General features: G+C 41.8%; 1 protein-coding gene across 1 annotated transcript in view; it reads right to left on the bottom strand.

Annotated features, from left to right (window-relative positions):
* Positions 1–24,224, bottom strand: part of lrriq1 (leucine-rich repeats and IQ motif containing 1) — a 30,222-nt gene that overhangs the window by 1,756 nt on the left and 4,242 nt on the right. The window contains exons 8-26 of the mRNA XM_041039177.1: positions 23,463–24,200; positions 23,129–23,281; positions 22,898–23,048; positions 22,195–22,388; positions 21,009–21,136; positions 20,660–20,733; positions 19,929–20,022; positions 15,994–16,173; positions 13,055–13,453; positions 12,347–12,530; positions 11,090–11,215; positions 10,428–10,517; positions 9,330–9,463; positions 8,902–8,973; positions 8,704–8,786; positions 7,814–7,915; positions 3,145–3,250; positions 2,192–2,252; positions 1,466–1,586 (exon numbers count right to left, since the gene is read on the bottom strand). Coding sequence (XP_040895111.1) covers positions 1,466–1,586; positions 2,192–2,252; positions 3,145–3,250; positions 7,814–7,915; positions 8,704–8,786; positions 8,902–8,973; positions 9,330–9,463; positions 10,428–10,517; positions 11,090–11,215; positions 12,347–12,530; positions 13,055–13,453; positions 15,994–16,173; positions 19,929–20,022; positions 20,660–20,733; positions 21,009–21,136; positions 22,195–22,388; positions 22,898–23,048; positions 23,129–23,281; positions 23,463–24,200 — 3,190 coding nt within the window. The remainder of the gene's footprint in view (positions 1–1,465; positions 1,587–2,191; positions 2,253–3,144; positions 3,251–7,813; positions 7,916–8,703; positions 8,787–8,901; positions 8,974–9,329; positions 9,464–10,427; positions 10,518–11,089; positions 11,216–12,346; positions 12,531–13,054; positions 13,454–15,993; positions 16,174–19,928; positions 20,023–20,659; positions 20,734–21,008; positions 21,137–22,194; positions 22,389–22,897; positions 23,049–23,128; positions 23,282–23,462; positions 24,201–24,224) is intronic.

The raw sequence follows: 24,224 nt of genomic DNA, 5'->3' as shown, positions 1-24,224 counted from the left end.
TTTCATCAAAGAAGCTACACTCCTATTTTCCCAATTCCCTGATTTAACCCAGTTTCCTGTGATATGAACTGGTTTAGCACAGAAACCATTAGATGCCCTTTCCAAGTTTATGAAATATCTAATTGGCTTTTTAAGAGATGCTCTTGTGTTACTTTCAATATGCCCTACACAATTTTGATTAGCTGTGTTTTCATCAGTGCAGACAAAGAGGCTTTCTTTCTCCCCGCTGCACTCCTGAGGAGAACAACAGTCTGCCTGCCTGCTTAGCACGACGACACTCGCTCCCGCTGCACCTCGTGGATATCATTTTGAAATCATCATCGGAATCCAATTTGGCTTCGTTAACAGGGACAGGGCTCTCCTTCACTTGGATTCCTGGGCTTGTTTAATGTGATCATCTGCTGTCAGCCTGTCAGTAGCATCTTTGTCACTCAAACTCCTGAGCCCCACTCCTCCTGACAGAAGGGCTAGTCATCCTTCACTGAAAGGACTGATTTTTTTTTTATTTTTTTTTTTCCTTTCTGCCCGTTTCCTGTCAGAAGAGAAATTCACGGCACTCTGTCCCCGGCCCGACCTTGTGGCACTCCTCCCCTCCCACAGCAGCCGACCAGTGGACTCAGTCTGGGCTGAATAAGCAGCTGCCTTTATCCCCGGCTCTATGCACTCAGGTCTGTGTGACCCGAGCCCCGCTGGTGCAAGTGTGCAAACACTGGAACATCTGTACACACGTACTAAATGTACATGTACTGTACATGCACATGAATGTGCACACACAGAAATGCACACAAGCTTCTCCTATGTTACGGCAGCCTATGACTCCTTAGCTCTGAGCACGAAACTGCTCGGAAAGTTTGACTTTGGCCCATCTCCCCTTCTACTGTTAGTAATAACTGTAGAAACAGTGACTTTGCTTAATCAGCAACTGGCTGATTACAAATATAGCTACAAAAATATGGTGATACTGATAAATGCACAGGTAGCTTACCTGTTGTATAAAACAGGTACAGTGTTATATTTACTGTTGACGTTATGAATTAAATTGTATTTTATGTTACTATGTTCAGAACAACAATCAGACTTACTGCAACATTTGTAACTGTCCATCCATCTACAGCATCTACCCACACAGCATACACAGTATATACTGTATATTTTATATGTCTGCATATATGTTTAAAATGACTCCTAATTTCCAGAACAATCAATAAAACCTTACTAAAACCTCTTTAAATAACGCAGACATGTCTCCGTTACCCTGTCTCTGGATTACTGGTTTTTGTAAGAAAAGGTTAAAACAGAGTAAGTGATACAAATAATTTGCTTCAAGGGAATAGCGGTCGAAAATTGCAGAGCATTTTAAAAATACATGTGTGTGTTATTCGGATTCTGTTGAAAGTTTAGTTTTAAATTTCCAGTAACACAATGATCTTCGGTAGAAAATAGCTGTGAAGTTCACAAGACTCACTTGCATGACCCAAAGAGTTTCTGCGAGGATCATTTCTTTCTTTGCTGGGCTGGGCAGCTAAACTGCTGTTGGCCCACAATCCACTGGCGTGATGTAGACGTTCTGTGTACCCTGGGTCAGCCTGCACACACAACACACGGAGACACACAAACACACACACACACACACACACATGAATGAGGCCCAACATGACACGTCTCACGCAAGCAGTGCAGTATTTTGAAAAACATTCAACAAGCAGCGGCTCTGCAGTCTGAACATATCTAAGAAACAGGAGGAAGGGGGCGGCTCCTCTTGCCAGTGATCGTAACTCAAAGTGCTGTATAACGGCACAGGAAGACCTGCGGTTTCTGACTTCAAAGACCTCGCGAGCATCAGTATCGTTCTCGGGTTCAGGCAAACTGCTCCAAAGTGACACTGGGATTTCTGCAAGTGAAATGAAGAAATTGCAGCCAGTTGATCCAACTGAAAGTGTCACTGTGGAGCTAAACCTCAGACTCACCCCTCCCCCTTTCCTCCTCTAAAGCAAAGCTGATGAGACAAGGCTCCAGGAGAGTGAACCTACAATACGGGACATGTCTCTGACTGGCGAAAGTAAATACCACATGCCTCCACATACATGCAACTGCCCCCCACCCCTGCCCAGAAAAGATTCAAATCAAGACTCACTGTCATTCTACTGAAGTGAATGAGCTGCAGGGGAGGACGGGAGGGGACTGTACTCACCACTAGCTGCACTCTGCCTCCATTCAGAATGTCTGAGCTGATCTCTGGTAAGAAATGCTCGCTGAGAATGAGAGAAAAATGTTTAGGTTGTTACAGCTCTTTGTATTTCAAATCAGTTCAGTGGTTTCCCATCTTCAAGTCTATGCAATGATCTCTGACATAAAATAAACAGAGATGACTTAGATGATAATTTGAATGTGTATTTGTTAGGTTAGCACAGGCCTACATGCTCACTGCCTCAGATGGTATGTGTTTCGATACACAGTGGTTATATGGAAGTGTTAGCTCTATCTCTTCTGTCATTTGGGTGATTTGCCCCTCAGCCTTAAAAAAAAAAACCAGCAAAAAATCAGCACGGCATAAATAAGTGTAATGTATTCGCTAAGTGAGTTGAGGGAAATAAGCATGGGACATCAAAATTATTTTATGAAAATAAAAATAATAAAACCCAGCCAAAACTGTTAAAAAGCTTCCCTCGACTAAAAAAATTGTTTTTTTTTTAATTGCTTCCACACTTGGATGTTTGATCTTCATGGTGCAGAATGACCTAAGTGTAAGAGTGTGATTTGGACAATTAGTCTGGAAGCCAATATGTCATTTTTAGAATTTCCTTTACTGTGGAAAAAACAGTAATTGATCATTTATTAAACTATTCCATCCACTACCCATCTCAGATTTCTTGCTGTTGACTCAAACCTTTTGAGTCAACATCAATTGTCTTTCCAGAAACAATGTCCCAGTAATGTTGGATAATCCACAGATCTCGCTGGAAAGATATTTCATGACAGATATTTCAAAACCTGGTCAGATAAAATTAAAGCTATATGCATGGATAGATATTACAGGAGTAAAGTGGGAAATACTTTTTCCTGTAATCTGGTCATGTGACCCTTTACAGTAATTTATTAACATGACACACCACCTCACTGTATGACCTACATTAAGTGCCTCACCTCTCTGAGTCTCTGTCAGACTGGGTATCCAGCCACTGCCGAGCTTGTTCCTGCTTCATTTGCTCCGTCCTCTCCGCCCGCTGAAGGCCCAGCTCAGCCTCGCACACTGTACTCCACAGAAAACATCAAATAAATGTCACAGGCATTTTTTCTTTCCTCCAACTCCTCTTGTCATGTTAAGTAACATTGCCTGCCTAATCAGCGAAATCTGGGGTGAAGGTGGCACGTTTCTAAATGACAGGAAGCATAATCAATATTCTAACAGCCTCCCACCAAAGTTCGTGCTCAACAAATAAACACCTCGTGGGCCTGATCTGTAGCAACACTTGATGTTTCATTGTAATTACAGCTGGCCAGGGTTCCCAGCACTGGGAGACAGCAGCGGTCAAATCTTCCAGCAGTTTTGGCTTGAGGTGGTGTATTTGTTTGAAGGACTGTATAATACTGTATAATACATTTAAAGTTGCTGAAAGATGCAACAGGAGAGGTTCTGCTTTTATCCAACAATTGTTGGCGCTTGTGGTTCTTTGTTAAATTGAATCCAAGCAATGATCCAACAGTTTGTTAAAGAGAGAAATCTGAAAGGCTGCTGATTTATGAGTTATGCTGACATCCCATAATAAGGCTGTAATTCAAAGTAAACATTTATGTTGAGCTGACAGTAATGCTGCCGTAGATGGGTGTAAATTGATAATGAATTTTGACAGCCCAGTGCTGGAACTAATGATGCATTTATTTAAGCCATTTACTTGCTTATGCTGAGCTGTAAAAAGGAGAGAAAAGCTTTACAGTTTTCATGGGTTAATTGAGAAGCCTCACTAAAAACGTCAAGTGATAGATGCCTCCCCCCGGGGCAGCAAAGGCCAGGAAATGGCTACTCGCACTTCCCAAAGCTGAAAATCCACAGAGGGACGGGGCAGAGGAAGAATAGGTTTTCAAACAGCAACTTGCTCCTTTACTGTACTTATTATGGAACTGTATAATCCAAACAGGGGATTGTACAGTTCACAGATTATATATATGTCATTCACATCATAGGACACTATGTGAAAAGATCAAAAGCTGCTAAGATGATGAATTTGAAATCTCTGGCATAGTGTAGCAAACACATGTACACAGAAATACAAGATGAGCACAATGAAAAAATTTTAAAAAGTTTACATTTATGCTGCACTCCAGTAGCATGAAGAGACTCTCCTCTCCCTTTTCCCCTGTGAACCCTTCACTAAAGCCCCTCTTTGACCCCCTTCAACCTCCTGAATCCCCCTCCAGTACTCCTCCAGGACATCAGGAAGGGGCCTGTAGGAGTCACGCCTGTTAAGAGGGGCTCTTAAGCACATTAAGCGATCTGGTCTCTACTGAGGTGGGGAGAACTCTGACTTAAGAGAAAGCCGGAGAGGAGGAGGGTGGATGCTTTGGCCCACAGCAAACCAGAGGTGAAGGACGGGCACGATACTGGGACGTTGGAGCCTCCTACCCTCCAACATCACTGCACAGGATCAGTTATAATCATATGTCCACAGAATATGAGGACATATATATATAATATAAATAAAATCACCTCTAATGCAGCAAAAAAAAAAAAACCTTCAAATGCCGTGTTGTGGTAATGGAGTCGACAGGCGACATGTGTTCATGAAGACTTGTACTGCCCTATAGAAAGTGGAACATGATTCATTAGATTTCCTCTGACAGACTTGAACCGTGCTCCTCTATATTTAAAAACACCTAAGCTAAAGAGAACCTTTACTTTGTTTTGTATTTTGTTTATAAGCCGTTTTGTTGGAAAATAGAGCGCATCATGAAAAGTGTTTTAAGAAGCCTGTTTCCATGGCACATGCAAAGTGGAAGAAAAATCAGAGCGCATCTGAAATTTGACTAACTCAGTGTGTTTTTAGCTGGATGTCTCTGTGAGTGACTCAAACTGCCGCCCCACAGCACATTGGCTCTGCATGTTTCTTCCTTAAGTGTGCCAGTGCATCTCAAACATATACTATGAAGAGAGAGCTCCACTGCCTGAGATAAATAGAGGCTCTGAGATTACGGGGGTAAAATTGAATGCATATGAATGGTGGTAAATAGTCTGACATTAAGTTATTTTGGATGATGGATGATAAACAAGATGATTGTGTTTCAGTTGGACTTTGTAGAGGACTTGAAGTGTGAAATCGAGTTAAGTGCTCGGGAGGTAGAGGTTCCAGGCTGAAATAAAAATATATACGCTCATGTCCCTCTGACATGAGGACGGATGTTTGGTGGAGCTGGATCTCAGTTTGGATGGAAAAGGAAGGTTGGAAGAGCGTGTGTGTGTGTCCAGGGGGGTGGAGTGGAAGGCTTTGGTGGAAAGTAACCAGGAGAAACGCTCAGAGGCATACAACATCTTCAGCATCTACCCAGACACTTGACAACACAAATCATCTAAAAAAAGGGAAGTGCATTTCTAGATTTTTTTTTGCCTTTAAAAGAAAATGTCTTGCAGCTCTGCACCATTCTCTCTCTCTCTCTCTCTCTCTCTCTCTCTCTCTCTCTCTCTCTCTCTCTCTCGCTCTCTCTCTCTCTCTCTGTCTCCCTCTCTGGGTATGTAAGCCGATACCCATTTCAAGTGGGTTACTCATGTCCAGCACATCCACACAAAGAGCCCGGATAAAATAAACACGCCGCGTCGGATATCTTGGAAAGAATCTGTCATGGGTTTGGGGCTAATCACCTCCAGAAGGGGCTTGACTCAAAGCCTGAAATGTTAGCCCCTGTCGGGGAGCGCTGGCTGGGCCGGGCTGGGCTGGCTAGGCCCCGGGCACTGGGGATGGATCCGGAGGAGGGGGTGCCTTCCACAGGTCAGGACCAGGGGAGCGAGAGGGGAGGCTGGCCTGGGCCCATTTACAGAGAACCCGGGATCACAGCACCATGAGCCAGTCCCCGACACACCACCTCTTTAGCCACCGTCGCCACTGTGTCTTGGTCACCCTGTAAAAAGGCAGCAGGAGTCGTCTCCTCCAGAACCAAGTGGGTTAGAGTTACACATTTTACAGGATCGGATCCGAAAAGCGAGTGAGGACAGGGGGTATTAAGCTGAGGGAAGGTGATGTCCTAACCACTGACCCCCATTACTTTATCAGCTGATGTAGCTGCTTCACTCCATTCCTTGAGAAGACCAGTCCTGTTTGATGAATTGTCAAGACACAAGGGTGGAGGGGAGAGATAAGGATACTGGAAAAAAACAGAACTGGAAATGTTGTTGTAATGCAATAGGTTATTTGGATGGAACCGGTCTTTAACTGCCAGTTGGCTGAGAGCTTATCCACAGCTATACTGTGCTCAGACATGATTCCAGTGTCAGGAATCAGAGAGTTGGAAAGCTGACATGATACATTTGCAGTTCAAAATAAACACTTGATAACAAAACGAGGCTGTCATACTCAAACTCAGATTATTGGCTGAAAAATCCAAACTGCCTTCGACCAAATGCTAAAGATACATTTGTGCACTGTTGTCTAATAAAAGTGACTGACCAAAATCTGTGAAAGAATTCTCCAGAATCTCTGAAAACACTGAAATAAGCTGTTGCTTGATCTTTGGCTGCACAGCAATGAATCAATGTTCAGGGAAACAAGGGGACTCCTCCACAACTGTTCCACAAACAAATGACTAAAGCAATCCACCCAAAAGAGATAAAGTGGAACCAGAAACACCCCAGAGAGGAAGCTACAATTTGCTCTATTTCTTTTTAGACTGTATCCTAAAATGACGAGCAAACATACTGCATTTCTACACAGGCAGCATGAGACTTGGACCAGAGAGAGATCGAACACTTCACTGCCTGGCAAACACAGTTGTTGCAGCATCCCTCTGACTGCTGGATGATCGCGAGCATCGTGCTCTCTGGATGTGAGACCTTGACCCTGGTGGGTGGGGGTGGGTGGGGTCTAGAGGATAGATTTAGACAGGCCCTCATGATGAAAGCAGGCTTCCCCCATGTCTTCCCTCCTGCCCTGCCTCCAGATCCTCTCTCCTTTTTAAGTGCGGCTGTGAATATGACAATTCCAAATCATCCCTACACCTCAGGTCAGGGCCGGAGGCCACAGCAGAAAACGATGGAGAGAGAAATGTTCCTCTTCTCTATCAGACTACCATACATCACAGTCAGCCTGTAGACTCTTTGGAAGACTGAATATCCATAACAATAGCTACTATGTTCCCAGATCTCAACAACTTGGTGAAGACAATGTTATCAACCAACAGAGACATCTGCCAGATCTCTGAAAGTAAGAACCAGCTTGAAATGAACTGAAATGATCCTTTACAACCAACTTGAGTCCACATTTCTAATCTTAAGCCTACAGCTCAGGGCCCATTTCACAAAACAGATTTGTGAACACTATTTACCCACACGTTGTAAATGTTGTCACGCTTCACAAATGATTGTCACTCACAAATTGCAGATATATCCTGCAGGATTCTCAAATGCTCATGCATGGGCAACAAGTACACTGTGTCTTGATTATTTCAACATGTTAAAATTTATAGAAGAAATTAGCTGTTGCAAATTACAGCTTGGATGGTGCAACGTTGGTGAAAGGGGCCCCCCAGTCTGTACAGATTGTTCGGTAAAACCATTATTCACCGGTCTTGCTAAAGGGTTACCAAATGCGTAGCATGTCCTAAGTCTTACCTTGCATATAATTTCTGTTGTTTGGTGCGGGCCTGTTTCGTGCCTTCACTGGAACATGCTGATAATTGGGCTTTCCGAACAAGGCCAGGCGGACAGAAGGATCTAGGAGAAGAAGAGAAAAAGGGTCAAAGAAGGACAAGGCAGGCCTAAAACCAGAAGCAGAAACCAGGACCTAACATTCGGAAAATATTAGAACAGCGCTCTGGTTCCACTGAGGCAGATGCCATTAGGAGTTACAGCTGACATAGACCTGTGTGTCGGTGGAGCAAGATGACAAGAGCTCTGCTATTGGAATCATGCATTTGCAATTCTGATCAAAGAGCAGCCTTCCTCTACATGACCGTGGCATGATAACCATGGCAGGACTACTGTTTCTTGGAGCAGAGCAGAGGTGAGGTCACCTTTCACTGCAGCCACACTCAACCACCACAATGAAACGGAATGAGAGTCATCATGAGATGAATTGTCAAGAGGTTTCTTGGCGATCGTTATTTCCTTTGCCGGCTCTCAAATAAGGCACAATAAGAGGCGACAGGCCCAGGCTTCTGCTGTCTGTAATGGCTTGTTAACATACATGGGCTGGAAAGGTTTGCTGCTGTTGAAGCACGGTTGAAGGAACGAAAGATTGTAATGATAAAAGTTTTAAAAATGAGTGTGGATTTCTTTCCTTTCAGAAAATTGATTTGTGTCATAACAGCCGTTCCTTCCATATTGAGACGGATAGTTGGTGTAAAAAGATTAGGAATGACGAGACAAACAGAAACATTAGTTCAGGTGTAGAGGGATCGCTGAACAAAGTAAGCTTTGTATTTGGGGTTATTTAGGGAGAAAACCATGAGAGCTTCTGATCTTCACTGAATTTCTACCAACACAGTTCTACACACACTTACCCCTGTGTTTCTTGTGCGGTTGCTTCTTCATCTTCTGAGCTCTCTTGAGCATCAGAACAGCTGTGTGGCTGTTGGTAAAGCCCCTGGAGACAAAGAGGACAGAAATGTCACACAGAAATTCAGTGAAATAAAAATGCACACACACACATCAATGGTGACAAAAAGAGTCAAAATCTAATAAAGACACAGATGTTCTACCATTCTTCCAGAATCTTTTCTGATCTTGCAGAGAGGCCACTGAGCTCTGAGGCTGAAGCAGGAGATTTGCTTCTGAAATAATAAAGAGACAAGAAGAGATGCAGAAATTTAAAAATGCATATTTTCTATCACCACACAGATTTCTAAACAATCATATTTATATAGCACTAAGAGAAAACAGCAGACGTATTATCAGCATGTTTTTGAGAAATCAACTTATCATGAAAAGAGATGATGCTTGTTCATGGAGAGAAACTTTTACTTCCCCTGTTTATGTATATTGCTTGTTTCATACTAATTGCTTGATATTATGTTATTTGTGTTGTTTAATTGTTCTTATTGCACTTTATTATACTTGCAGGCGATCTGTACTTTATTGATTATTGGCTGTTAATGACAGCCAATAATCAGGCTGTGGTTTGTCTTACCTGTTGGAGCTCTCTGGAGAAATTCTGTGCCCAGGGGAGTCCACCTGTTCTCCAGCCACCCAGGCCTGCTTTGGCCTCCATAAAGGTGGTGGTGGGAGTGTGTACTGGGAGGTTTCAGGAACGGGCCCAGGAGGCTGAAATACACACATGAATCAGTGTCTGCAACGAATTATACTTCTTGTTACTTTATTGTTTGGTATATTTCTTGAATTTTAGATAAAAGTTTATCCAGCTTAGCTGAAGCTATTAGCTTCACAAAATGTAATCCACAAAGTTATCCTTTCACAAGCTTTTGTAGCTTTTCAATTTTAACTTAAAACTTTACATCTGCCAGAATGAAAACTTAATCTTCATTTGAGACGTATTCAGAAAGGTGTGACACTGGAGATGTATATGGAAAAACAGTGTTTAAGCTCTGTCTAGACAACATAGAGTCCTCAGTATACCTCAGGGAAATTATTGTATAATGTATACAATAATGTCCAGTCTCATTTAACTCAAGCGCATGTTTTCATTTGAGGCATTTGGCTGACACTTTTAACCAAAGCAAGTTTTCACACTCAAGGAATGCTCATATGTAAGTCAAACTAACAGCTTAATTACTCTCCAGATCCCATTTTCTCTTTGTCCAGCGCTAAATTGTTCATCCGTGCCTTTGATGTGTACCTCAGTGTCAACACACTGAAGCCAGCCACGACAGCAGCTGCACCACATCAGCTGGCCTAAACCGGCTACCATGATGTACAGCGCTGAGCATGCTCCAAAGAAAAGATCCAACAAGAGGTAAATGAAGGAAAAAAAACAGGACGACAGTCGGCCAGTGTGAAAAATGACATCTGCTGGTGCAGAGCAACCTTCAGCCCTCCAGGAAATAATCTTGTTTTTCAAGAGAATAAATTTAAAGATCAATCAGGGAGAGTGAAACAAATCCTGGAGGGGGCAATAAGCAAGATGAGAAAGGGGCAGGGCAAGAAAATAAGTCTTCCACTGACATCACACAGGGGCTGGTAAATCCCAAAATTCACTGGCTACTTTCACTGTAATACCAGCCCGCCAGGTTTAAGAATATTAAAGAACGTCCCTGGACAGTTGCTTCACCTTCAGAGATCGTGGCTGCTCTGACACAAGGTGATGTCTGGAAGGTGAGTCGTCAGCAGTCGGCAATGTCCAGTGTTTCTCTAGTGCTGCCTTTGTGAAAATAAAAAGATTATTTTTAACATAGGCAATACACACACACACACACACGCACACACATATATATATATATATTTCTGGACAGTAACTAGGGCACAACAAAGTTTCCTCAGAATCAAACATCCTATATATAATATGTAATATTATAGTGTACTGTATACAGTATATAGTGTACATAATGTGTAATGTGTAATCTCCAGTGTCAAGAACAGGTTAGAACAATAGCTCATAAAGATTTGTAGACGTGTGCTTTGTGTGCGATGTGTGTATGTGAACGGGTGTACATACAGGTTACTGTCATTATTCTGTGTCTTTGTATGTTTTGTGTCCATTTCTACAGGTTTCTGCGTGACCCTCTGTGTTTTTAAATCTTTTTCAACATATACGTATGGGTGTTCACTCGTGTGTGCATGTTTGCGTGCATAATGTGAGAGTGTTGGGTGAGCACATGTACATATTTATGGATCTTTGTATCAACCTCTGTGCAGGTTTGTGTGCCTGATGGGGGATGGGGTGGGGAATTACTGAACCATGAAAGTGAATAACACGTGAACTTGTGTGCATACCTCATCAAAGACAAATTCATCCACGTCTACCTCCTCAAAGGTTTCGTCCTCTCCGCTGTCAGGGCATGCGACAACAGCGAGAGCAGATGCGAGCCTCCTCCTCAGAGTGAAGCCCCTCCAGAATGCCTGGAGGTACCCAAAGAGAGAAATAGAAAAAACTTCTCCATGAATCATGGTGCAAACGTAAATATTGTGTGTTATCCCATTAGGGAGATAAAACATGTTAACCCCTCTTTTAATTGCTGAGTGTTCTGCTGTCTGAACTCTGCGTGACTCCGGGCTGTTCCGAGACAAATGGAGCTCCAGTGTGCCTTTAAATCCTCCAATTCCCAGTGGGCTGGGGTGAAGGCGGTGGGAGGGCACTTTACTTCAAGTTGAGCCGAGTAGGAATCCTAGAACTCTTACTACCACACTTCTTTGGAATCTGATTAATCACTCTGTACAACCCCAACATGCACACGCACTACTCTACTACACCCCCACCCCACCCCCACCGCCTACCTCAGAGAGCCCTGAAGGACCCATCAAACACTTTCTGTGTTGAGAAGGGATTTGGGAGAAGTGTTGAGTAGCATGTTTTTCAGAACAGCAGCTTACGCCTGTGCAGAGAATTAGCCAGATAAGCTTCCATAGCACAGATGAGACCTGAAGATGGATGTTTAAGGCTGAAAACTGACATTTTCAGATATCCACTGTGTGAAAGTGACTTTAGCCATCTGCCACAATACTGGAGAATTGTATGTGTAGCTGGTGAGGTTTTACAGATTTACAGACTGACAGGGTAACAGTCTATTATTGACTATTTATCTTTATAACTAACAGGCAGTATGAGAATTTTTTATGCAGATGTCCTCTGATTTTAATTCATATTCACATAACGGACATACTGACCTAATGGGTGAATTGAATCAACTCAGCTAACACATCATTGCTACCACTAAATCAAATTAAGATACCACAATCATGTGCTCACACTTGGTTGGAACTTTGTTTCCAGTCCGGTACCAGCTGTACCAGAGTCTGGCAAAAGTGTGACATTAGGAAAAATGCTGTGTTTGTCCTTTCTAAATAGTCCTTATTGGCTGATAATGCTGCAGAAATGTGTGACAGGTGTATGTACTGTCCAGTAAGAAAGAAGACACAGTTTCAGAATTGCTGCTCCATAATTTATACAGTGAGTCAGCTCATTGGATTTAACTTTCTGTAAGTCAGACCACAAAAACATCCAGATATTTGGCAGAATACTAATAGTTTTACCTGGATAATAGTTGCTGCACGATCTTGGCCAACAACGCTCCCGTTAATATAGGAAGGTCCTGACTCTGGCTTTCCTCCATCTCTCCCTCTTCCCCCTCCCTTCTCAGCTGTGGGGGGGCCGCTGATATTCCCACATTTCTGTCTGTATTTCCTCCACCACTGCTGAATCACCACTGCTGCTGTGCTGCTCCAAAAAGGACACACACAAAGACAAACATGCACACACACACAAAGTGAGGGATATATATGATGTCATAGCACCTTCGTCTTTCAAAACATGAATTTATTCCTGTGCAGACATCTGGAGAGCAGGACCCTGGAGAGTTTAAGCCTGTCCAGAGTCACCCTTCATATCAAAGATCTATCGTCCTCCCAAAGATAGCGTAGTGTTAATGATGAAGTTGCGTGTTAAAATGAATAAGGTGTTCAACATCTTCTGGTGTAAATCAAATAGAGGAGGCTCCAATGATGACAAATGCTCTGCAGCAGAAACTAATAAAATGCTGAGCTGCTATAAAAAGAATTATATAAAAAAGGGTGTTTGCTTTCAGTCAGCTGCGTCCAGTTGTGTACCACAGAAGATTTTGGGGGCTTTCATTACTAACACTACATCAGCTGATCTCACTGATTTGTTTTCAAGAGCATAGTGTTGGATGTAATGGATGCACAGAAGTGGACACTATGGACTCAGAAAATTTGGTGAATTACTTTTTGGGGTCCAGGTCTTGATGGTTGGACACAGCTGCCATTTCAAGATGGCAGGGAGTAGATTTTTCCTTTGTTGACGAGGAGTGAAGCCCTGTCTTTGGAACTGTTGTAACAGTGTCTACTGTTTCACACCAGCTCTCCAAAGATGACTTCTCCTCTAAAGTCCAGTAGCTACGGTTCATATCGTTCCTGCTTGGAATGACTGATGAAACCGTGGACTCAGCAAGTTTTTCAGCATTGGCACTGTCCAGGTCCAGCATATTCTCTGGTGTTGTTTGGCCTGAGGACGCAGTGGTGTCACCATATTCATGGGCAAATCTGTGGTCCACAGCCAGCTCCAGAGTCTCAGTGAAGTGTCGGAGGGTGGTTTTCACAGCATCCAGGTGAGATGAGGCATTACTGTGAACATACACACACACAAAAACACACTGTTCTTGGCCTGGGTGCTCACTCACTGCCTGCTCATTAGAGTTACTGTACTGCAATGGCTTATGTGGACTAGACAGACAGTTTTGTTTCCAAAATAGATTCCTACTTACACATAATCAAGATACCCACCTAGACTACATCAGTGTCTTTCTTGACTGGGCTCTAAGTAAAAAATATATATAAAAAAAAACTGTGGTGTTATGAAATTAAATTATTCAAACAAACAGAAAGGAAGCAGTTTAAACTCTAACAAAACTATTTAAGGTCTGTAATCATGTGAGGTTCAGAGTCATTTAGTTTGAGGCACATTGAAAAGTATGAGAGAAGGTTAATTCAGCAGGCTAATTTCCTCTTTTGCAACATGGAAAAATCCAATTGTAAATTAATGGAATATCAGATTTGTCTGACATTTAATTCTTATTCTTCATCAGTTCATCTGAGGTGATGTGAATGCACTGAGTGTGTGTGTGTGTGTGTGTGTGTGTGTGTGTGTGTGTGTGTGTGTGTGTGTGTGTGTGTGTGTGTGTGTGTGTGTGTGTGTGTGTGTGTGTGTGTGTGTGTGTGTGTGTGTGTGAGCTGCATCCCTGCTCTGTGTGTGCCCTAATACCATATAATGTCTCTTTCATTGAAGGGATAAACTGACTACAAAGCCACCTCAATGGAAACTTAATGAATCTATTAGCAATGCTTGGCTCTGCTCCCCCGTCCCCTCCTTGTCCTCAACCCTGAGGGGCCAGAGATGCTTCAGTACCCAGCCAGTCTGGAGGGCTAGTAGCCTTAGGTAGTACAGCTTCTTCTCTACAAAGACCTAGCTTTTCATTCTCAGTGGGACAAAAAAGGAGAGGAGTCCAGAGGTCCAAAAGGCTTGTGACACAAATGACCCCTCCTCCCTGTACCTGCTGGTTCACTCCGGGGTCACCATGAAAAAGTATAGCACTGCCATAAGAGAGCAGGAAAACTTTCTATCATGTTAAACCTGCAGTAAAACATGTTCACAACAGGAAAATAATACTCAAAGGGTCTATTTACCTGTGTGTAGATGAGAAGTGAAATCTGCTTTGGTTACTTGTCTTTTCAATTACAGTTAGGGACCAGCTCATTCGGACAGAACAAGCAATTTCAGCAACCAACGACTCTTTGTGGCAAAGTGTACATTTTGGGAAATGAGTTTTGTTTTTAGGTTTGACAAAATGTAAATCTTGAAGTAGCCCATTATTCATAGAAAGTAAATTCTTATTCAGTATCTGTTACGTATTTTATGTGTGCATTTATTTCAGTGTCTTGTTGAATACTGAGCTTAAAGTCAGTTACTCTAAGACAGCATTAAGGATTCATTCTGTTTTACTGCGTTAGGTCTAAAAGGATTTTCTGCTGTTCAGTAAATTATATGTGTGAAATAGAGGCATACCCCTGATGAACCACAGGATTTCCCACCTTACAGTCACCAGAGGAGTGGCGTGTGGCACTCTCCTCACCTCCCCTAAACCTCAGTCTGACACGAGGTCAGGCCAGGGGTTAAATGGCTGTGTTGGTCCTTGCAAAGCCCCCAGAATGGCTCATTGTCCAGAGGCCAGCGGGGTAGAGGGCACACAGTGAGGGGTGAAGCAAAGGGAGCGCCATGCTAACCCCCGAGCCATAGGAGTCCTCGGTGTGACCCATATGGGTAGCCGCCGCCACGTTTTATCTTTTGTGCTGTGTAATTTGGAAGGGTCACGAAGATAAGCAGAAAGTTGACCACTGTTTTAAGTGTTGGTGGTCCGTCTTGCACTGGACTGTCAATGTGTGCGGAGGCCGGTGACATCGAAGGACTTGTGAAAATAGATGGACGTTGTCTTTAGGCTCACTACGCCCTACGTATCAGACATAACAAGAGGATAGCTGACATTCCTGACCGCTTCAGGTCTTTCTGTCTGACAGGCTGATCAGCACACACTTAAAAAAAGTGTAATACAACCTTTTCTGAATAAACTTATTTTTGTGGAGAAAAACATAAGGGAAATTGCTTCACTTCTTAGCAAAAAGATATTTTTAGGTAATTTGGTGTGAAATTATGTCAATGGAACTACAATACATGACAGATTACTTTTTTTTCCAGGACATCTTGAAGCTAAATTTCATTGAACAAATCTGAGTTGAGCCTTTCCCGATTTCCTTACATCCCCTGAGCGGCTTCTGAGCTGCTACCAAGTCCATTAGACATTTCAGTTTAACAACACAAACAATGTAAGTGTGTAATCTAACTAAGATGAAAATCAGTGGCACATATGGTTAATCCCTGCTGTCAGCATTACAGAAAAGAATCATCATGAAAACTGTGTTATCTAAGTTAACAATGAGAACCAATAACACAGCTTTTTTTCATTTATGGGTCTATGACAGCTCTAGAAAGGATAAATACTAAATTTTGGGGTCAAGCAACATTCCAACAACTTTAGCTGATTACTGGTGAGACCTGTAGTCAGGCCGACGGACAGCACATTTACACAATCAGTCAGTACTTTTTCTCTTACCTGAGCTCCCTGCTGTGCTGCTGTTGTAAATCACGAGTCTGCTTAAGCTGAGCCTGACAAAACATTAGGAAGCTGCCCGAGGCCAAGCTGACCTGTTGAACAGCAGGGGCTGACAGAATGGAGTGTGTCTCCTGGCCATCAATGGCTCTCAGGCCAGCCACTGCTTTCTGCAGAGTGGATCTGAAAAGGAGAGAAAACTGGATTAAATATGCAGTTAAAGCCGTGTTTTAATGGCCTTAACTTTTTAGTTAAAAATATCAACAACAAAAAAATACTGTATTATATTAATATAAGTAGTCTATTTAAATGGACAATAGTTTTCAGCCAAGAATTTTATTTTTGTATTTATCTTTTTATAAAACTGATGTTGTAATTAACCATTCATATTACAAATACATTGATTTATAAAAAGCATTACAAATAAAAGAAAACCATGATATCAGCTATCACATTGACTGTAGCACTGAACAATACCACTGCACTTATTTGAAAATTTAGGAAAACAGAGACCTTTTCTGCTGACACATTCACATATCAGACCTCTCAAAGAACTATACTATTGCTGCAGTAATGCTCTACGTAACAGCACAGCATTTTGAGTGTCGCTGTAATGTACATAAACAAAGTGATGAGTCCTACAGTTTGTATAAACAACAGCATATTCAAAAACGGAGGCCTTTGAGAGCAACATGAATGGAACCCAAAAAAAAAAAATGGCTTAACTAACAGATGCAGTGGAGAAGTTTTCAAAACAAGGCTTAAGTTAGAGAGAGAGGTTCTGTCAGGGCTACAGAATGAGTCGAGAAGATTCTGGCCTCAGGCTTGTGCCAATGGTATCAGCATGATTTGACTTTGACTTTTTATAGGCCTCACAAATCAGTTAAGAGGTTTCAGATTTCCATTCATTGTTGTTCTGTTTTATATTTCAAGCTGATCAGTTAATCACTGATACAACTGTTCAACTTCCCATCTTATTGGATATGATCCTTGTCTTATTTGAAAATCCATATTTATAGCTGTATCGCTCACTGGGTAGAAAGTTGATCTAATACAGAACAGTCAGAGCAGCCATTCTCTGTTTATCTTGACAGGTAGAGAGCTTGAGAAAACAGTTTTGGGTCCCACTGAGGCCACTCATCGTACATGATGTTTTTTTATGCTGAGTACATTGTACATTTTGTCCTGTAATCTGTTCAGTGATTTGGTGAATATGATCAACTTCATCAACTGGTATAAATGATACACACAGTAATCTGGCATTAAAATCTAAATGCATTTTGTGACAGTTAACAGAATTGTTAACTTTATATTATTATATCTAAAAGTGTAGTTACACAGTTAGGTAGTGTTGGCCTTCAGACTGAAGGGGAGCCCTGAATGGCTGAGTCTGGGGGAGAGGTAACTGCTGCCTGAGGCTAAGGATGTACAAGCAGAGGAATCCCAACTATCTGCCAGAGAAACAGACACAGAGCATCCACCAGCGGAGCACGGGTCAAATGTAGACTGTGTTCGATGGGAAAATGTGGAGTTGGAAACTCTACAGGACACTTGGGAACAGCAACAGTAAAGTCCATAAAAATACAAGCCTTCAGGTTATGAAGTCATTTCTTTAAAACATTATGAACCACTGGGTTTGTCAAAACTGATTCCCAGAGAACCACGTGCTCTTAAATCCTACGACCATGTCACCAGAGGAGGATAAAAACATGTGTTGAGGCCCTTCATTCCACCAACTGATTATGTGTGTTTGTATATTATTTCATATCGTATCTCTTCACATGTATATCTATCACTATGTTTAATCAATCCATGGCTATAACATTTTTTAAGAGTAGATCTCTGCATTATTTAAAACAATGCTTTATTTTACAGAATTTATCAACTGCCTCCAAAGATGAAGCACAGAGCAAAGTATTAAATCCAGAGGAAAAAGAAACAAACAAAGCCGACGGTGGAGTAATCATGGTGCTTCAGGTACTTTATTCTGATTCATGTGTGGGTTGCGAATGCTTTTCTTCATCTTTGTTGAGGACTTAAAAACAGTTCATACAATGCACAGAAAGCACGCAGTTTTCCCAACCCTCACGCCACCCTGAGTCAAAGACACGACCACGGAGGACAGGATCTGTGTACTGTCAGAGGGATATGGTTTTGATGTGGCCCACTTGGTCTCCCTGACACAGATCGGGATTACATTCCAACCCTTTGGGCATGTAGTCTGGCTGGCTGTCTTCAAATGAAGCTCCAAACATGAGTTACATGGGTTCATTGACGTGCAGATTGTAATTCAGTTAAGGAATGGATGCTATTTAAACACACTTGGGAGAAAGCAAAGCAGACCCATGTACAAAATAATTAGATGCCATGAGTTGTCGATGTTTACAATGGATGATTTTTATTAGTGAATCCGGGAAAAAGGTTTTGCTGATTTCAGAAAGACAACTCTCACTGCACAGTTTTCATGATTTTATGAAGCATAAAGCATTTTTTTTCCTGCTGGGATATTATAAACTCTGTATTTGTCAAGACTGCTTCACCAAATAACTGAGACTTCAGAATTTAAATGCTATGAATCTCTTTTTCAATCAACGTTGACTATACTTGGACTTCAACCTGAACCTTTCCTAAATTGATATAAATTTCATCCTCCTTTCTGGAGGAAACACTGTTCTTGGCTCACATTCCTTCATCCTTCTTCTCAAAGTCCGTATGAGCACAAGTCCGTATTTCATTTAGTGAAAACTTCCTCCAAAATGCAGGCTCTTAAAGTGGTCCTGATTAATCAGGCCCAGTGTTTTCTTCTTCCACATCTCCTGGATCAGGGGCTGTCTACAGGGAGTGGAATTCTTAGCTCTTGCCTTTTGGTGCTTTAATTTAGCTGGTGTTATCACTGGCTTGGGATGAAAGGGCCAGGGCATGAGTGTGGAAATACAGAGGGTTAATTCCACTGCTGGCACTGGAGGTTAAGTAAAGTTCAATTAAATATTAAGGTAATGTTTCAGTTAAGGCTTAAGATGGAAAAAGGGTCCACAAGTAACCCATGTTTTTAAGTCTAAATGCTGTTGGATAAATGCTGTTAGATCTTCACCCCTTAAAAAAAACTTTCTAAACCAGCAACATTGAGGGCTTTTTGGAGGGGCGAGTATAATTTTTCATATTTTGTATATTTTTCAGTTCCTAAATGGGTGTGAGTAACTCTGCGGAGTCAAATAACTTTGTGAACCTGTAACAGCTGAGATCATTGCTTATGACAGGCTGATAAAAGCATGAAGAATATAAGTGATCATTGCATATTTTTCATATAACTCACTGCAACTGTCTTAACATGGGAAAAATGTTTAGGCACTGTAAGTGAATGAGCAAATTGACACTGAGAAGCTAATTGATTTTTCTGTTGTATCAATATTTTGGGAATTACAGGCACTGCGCGTGACGTACGTACACACGGATGGCGGTGGCACGTTGCAGTAATCTAATAGCAGGCGCGGATCACAGTGCTAATCCTGGGAAGTGGAGAGGAAGGCCTATGTTCTGCTGGAATGTTTAGACTACCTGAGCCAACAGACTGAATTTGTGATAGAGAAATAGTGGATTTTCACTGGTATGTTCCTTTGAACATCCATCACAGCGAGTGATATTTCAGAGCAAAGCAAGCTGAAACTGAAACTTCTTCCCAAAGAATTTCCAGAAAGAACCATCGAATTTTCTAATTATACTATCTTGATTAGAAACTGTGTGGCGGGTATTACAGAAGCGAACATGCTAAAGTCATACGTGAACAGCTATCCAGAAAATTACTAGTACGTAAATTTCACTTTAAAACAGCATTCCTGCTCTAAGTGTCCTAAAAGCAGAATAACTAAATATTTAGTTCCTGGAAAAAAACAGTAGACCATGTCATTTGTTCTATCTCCTCCATCCGGACTTCACCTTACCTCCAGCCACTTTCCTGCTGAAGAGGATTCCCGGTGAGGTGGACCTCTCGCAGGAACTGACATCCCTCCAGACTCTCACACACATTCTGCAGTTCTGAAAGAGAAGCAGAAAAACAACTTTGCCATGTCAGTGTCTGTTTTTCAGTCTGTTCCTCAGTTTCACCAGTGTCTCAGCTGGTTCTGTGGAGCTATATCAACTGGATGAAATAAATAGAGACGTAAATAGACACTTATGCATGTTATTTCCATGGAGTCATTCACTATACTGGGACAGCCAGCATACAGCCAATATTAATGCAGCAACATAATATAAAACGATGGAACCATAAATGTTCATGGTTTGGTCCATATAGATTTATAGCTATTGTAACTACTTCTGTTAAGTGAAATCAATCTGCGGCTGAGTGGGAGTACGGGACTAGAAAGGGAGAAGGTCTGTGAGCATACACATGGAATGTAGTCAGGACTGAAAACGGCATTTTCAGTATGCGAGTGTCACATAATAATAGTAGTAGTAATAATAATCTTTATTTATAGAGTGTTTTTAAAAACCAAAGCAAATTCAAATCAATAAAATGTAAAATCATTAGATGAAATAAAGCCAACAAAAAAGAAAATTAAACAACACTGGTTTTGAATTTGTCGTCATTACATACACAGTAGAAGCCGGTATGCCTTTCTGATGAGGAAATGAGATTAACATAATGTGTTCGATCAAGACAACATGTTACCTGACATGCAGTTGAATCGAAGATCCAGATTTGCAAGGGACACAAAATCAGACATGGAGGGCAGGAGGGTAATTCTAGGAAAGACAGGGATGTGTTGTAACCCATTTGAAAGTTACATTACATCTAGCATTCATGTTGCAGTTAAACACAAAAATATTTCCAAATTATGTGACTGCTTTTCAAGTTGTTAATGTTGCACGAGTCACTGAAAAATTAGCTGAGTTCTAATTTTGAAATTACTGAAGAGAAAAGCCAAAAGCTGCAGTATGTATTATTTTCTCCATTGTGTTCCTAACACATAACAGACCCTATGCAAACACACATATCAAGCATGACTGGTGGAATATACCTGTTTTGAGCCACTGAGAAGTGGTGCATGAGGGGAAGCCAGCAGACAACGAGGCCCTGCAGCGAGGAGATGCTGTTGTCGTCTAGATGCAGCTCTCTGAGGAGGATGTGGTTGTTAAGACCAGGGGGCTGACGGACAAACGGGATGAAGATGTCAGATAACACTGGTAACACTTAATGCTGCTACTGGTCCAGCGACAACTGAATGTCCCCGTCAATCAGTGTCAGTTGTTTTAGTCCTGCTGTGTTTATAGTCATCTACGTGTGTCAGTGTGAAGCTCATCAAGGAGAAAGCTCACAGGTGTAACTAATAACATCCATTACTGTCTCTCAGCTGTCACAGGCACACCTTGTTTATGCTGAGCCCATTGAAACCTGTATGACTGAAGAACCCACTTCATGCTTCAGTTTAATGTTTCTGAAACTTTGTTCAACATGCAGGCTTAAGGAAAATGTTGTTAAGGAAAGTGCTGTTTCTTTACTTCACCCATACATTTAAACCCCTTGTCCTGCACAGGGTCACAGGGAGCTGGTTGCAGGCTGCATGAAAAATTTTTTTTTTTTTTTTTTTAACATTTTGTTTTTGTTATTTTTGCACAGGTGACAAAAACTTCCTTAAGAGGCTGTGAAATTAAAGGTAGGTCAACGCCTATGGCTTTGAGAAGATCATTAGTTCAACTATGATCTGTTCAAGGTGATAACGTGAGCCCCCAAACTGGCTTCCTCCCGTAGAGTTTCAAATAAATAAATCAGCTCATGTGTGTTTTTAACACTTACATTATTCTGACTAGCTGCACAAAGCTGTCCATGTCTGAAATTAAATTTCTGTTTGTGATTTTAACACCAATAAAGGGAATGTTATATTTTTGTGTCTGCATCTTGATATAAAAATTAAAAGAACCACAAGTTATATGCAGAACACAAAAGATGGAAAAGAAAAAGACATTAAACAAAGTGTTTTTCCAATATTCTCTTCTTTTCCTGACTTTCCATAGGAAATCCCTACATCCCTACACACACATTTTTTCCATACCCACAAGATGAGAACAGAATGATGTGAGCTTAATTCTATAAAACCTTTTGAGTCCCTCATCTCCCTCAAACATCCAGATCAGTTTCTGATCAGTGACATCAGATCCAGCGCTTTCAGTGATCAGCTGTTGCTGTTTTTGTTTTTGTTTTTTTACCTCAGTGAGGCTGTTTGCTCTTAGGTCCAATGTCTGGAGCAGAGCACTGTTCTCCAGACCCTCCACTCTTGGCAGGTGGTTGTGTGAGCAGTCCAGGTGAAGGAGGGTGTAAACATCCCTCAGTCCTTTGGTGCTGATCAGCTGGTTGTGATCCACTGACAATTTCTGCAGTCTTCTCATAGACTCCAGACCAGCTAGGGGTGAGATGAAAAAAGAAAAGCCACTTAATCAGAAAGGAAAACAGATCAGGATGAGTCTGCATATGAGCTGTAAGCAAATCATAAGCATGTGTAAAACTTTATTTGAAATAAGACAGTCTAAACGCCCGCACCTGTATGTACAATTTTAGGGGTAAGTCATGACAAAGTGTTACAGCTGCTGAATGTACAATTTAATGCGTTTAACCTCTTGCCTGGCTAATATCTATTTATGACTTTAGCCCCATGGCTCACAGCCCAGGTTGTGTCTAGTAAATAAATCACATTTCACCTCAGGTAGCAGTGAATGAAGCCCAGGACTGAAAGGAAAAGAGATAAAAAGAAGAGAGAGGCTGCCCTCTTGTGGCTTATTGCAGACTTGCCCAGAGTTCAGTCTTGAGTTTCATCTCAAGCTGCATTTTTTACACTTTTATCTTTATTCGACAAATATTCTTGGCATCAAATTAATGTTTAATAACGTGTTTAATGAATTTTAAAGTTCTCACCGATGCGGGTGATGGAGTTGTGTGACAGGTCAAGAACGTCCAAATTTTCAGCTCCACTTAAACCGTGGATGGACGTTAACTTGTTGTGGCCAAGTCGAAGAACTCGTAAACTGGTCATGTTTTCACAGTCCACGAATGAGATGTCATTTTCCTAAGAAAAAACAAAATAAATTAAAAACAAAACATGCAACATAGCAGCAGTAATTCATTACATATTGACTGAATATTCACCTGTACATCGATGTAGCAGAGCTGTGTTAACTGACTGATGCCTTCCAGAGATTTAAGGCCACAGCGTCTTAAGGTGAGGGACTGAAGGTGAGTACACTGAGCGAGAGTGGATAAGCTACAGCCAGGTAAGTCCTCCAGGGTTACCGTGGTTACCTGAAAGAAAGCCAGTGTTCGCTTCAGGTGGCAGGGATTTTACTCAGCTTTGAGAGGTTAAATTGGCATGTGTGACAGGGCACAGGGGTATTTCATAATTATATTAAATATCAAATAAGGAAATGGGTTACTGCTAATACAAAGCGTCACCGATGTCTTTATCATGGCTGACTGGTTTTACCTCTTGCAGGGATTTGCAGCCTACGGACTGAAGCAGAGTGTGTGGGCAGAGAGGTGGCAGACTGCCGGCCTCAGCAGCCCTCCTCACTCCACTTCGACTACGGACACGTCCTTTTTGTTTCCTCTTGTTCTGGAGAGACAGTTTGGACCATGGGATGCAGTCTTTCATCCAAGACAGTCTCTTCTGCTCTGTGTGCTCTGGGAGACACATGGGAAAAGAGCCGGGAGAAGTGCGAGGCCTTACTGTTGCATCTTGTGGGTCCTTAGTTTGATATCTGGAGGTCAGGCTGATGTCCTTGTTTAGGTCATACTGTTCTACAGTTTCAGAGCTGGTGGGACTGGCTGTGGACTCACTATCTAAAGGACCAGGGCTTGAGGAGGTCAGAGTGGTGCTGTCTTCTAGTTGTGAGCTCGAGGAGTTTCTGGTGTTCTCATTATTCCTGCTCTCGTTTGGAGTTTTCACGGTGTCATTTTCTCTTTTCCTCTCTTGCGGCTCTTTTGCTCTCATCAGCCTCTCCTCCTTGTCAGTACCCTGCACTAAAATCTTGTTTCTTTCCTCCTCTTCTTTGAGTCTTTTTTCTTCTGTCTTTATGTTTTCTTCTTCATTATTTCTCATGCCTTCCTTAATCTGCATCTTGTCTGACTCTACATTTCTTCTCCCATCTTCCATTTTTCTCATATCATCCTTCTCTTGCTGGCTCTTCACCTCCTCCTGAGGTGAATTAATCTTTTCTTTATCCTTTGCATTTCTCTCATGTTCTAT

This window comes from Toxotes jaculatrix, chromosome 5, assembly GCF_017976425.1.
Source record: "Toxotes jaculatrix isolate fToxJac2 chromosome 5, fToxJac2.pri, whole genome shotgun sequence".
Lineage (NCBI taxonomy): Eukaryota > Metazoa > Chordata > Actinopteri > Toxotidae > Toxotes > Toxotes jaculatrix.
The sequence above is the reverse complement of the archived record's forward strand: the minus strand, read 5'-3'. Positions and strand labels throughout refer to the sequence as shown.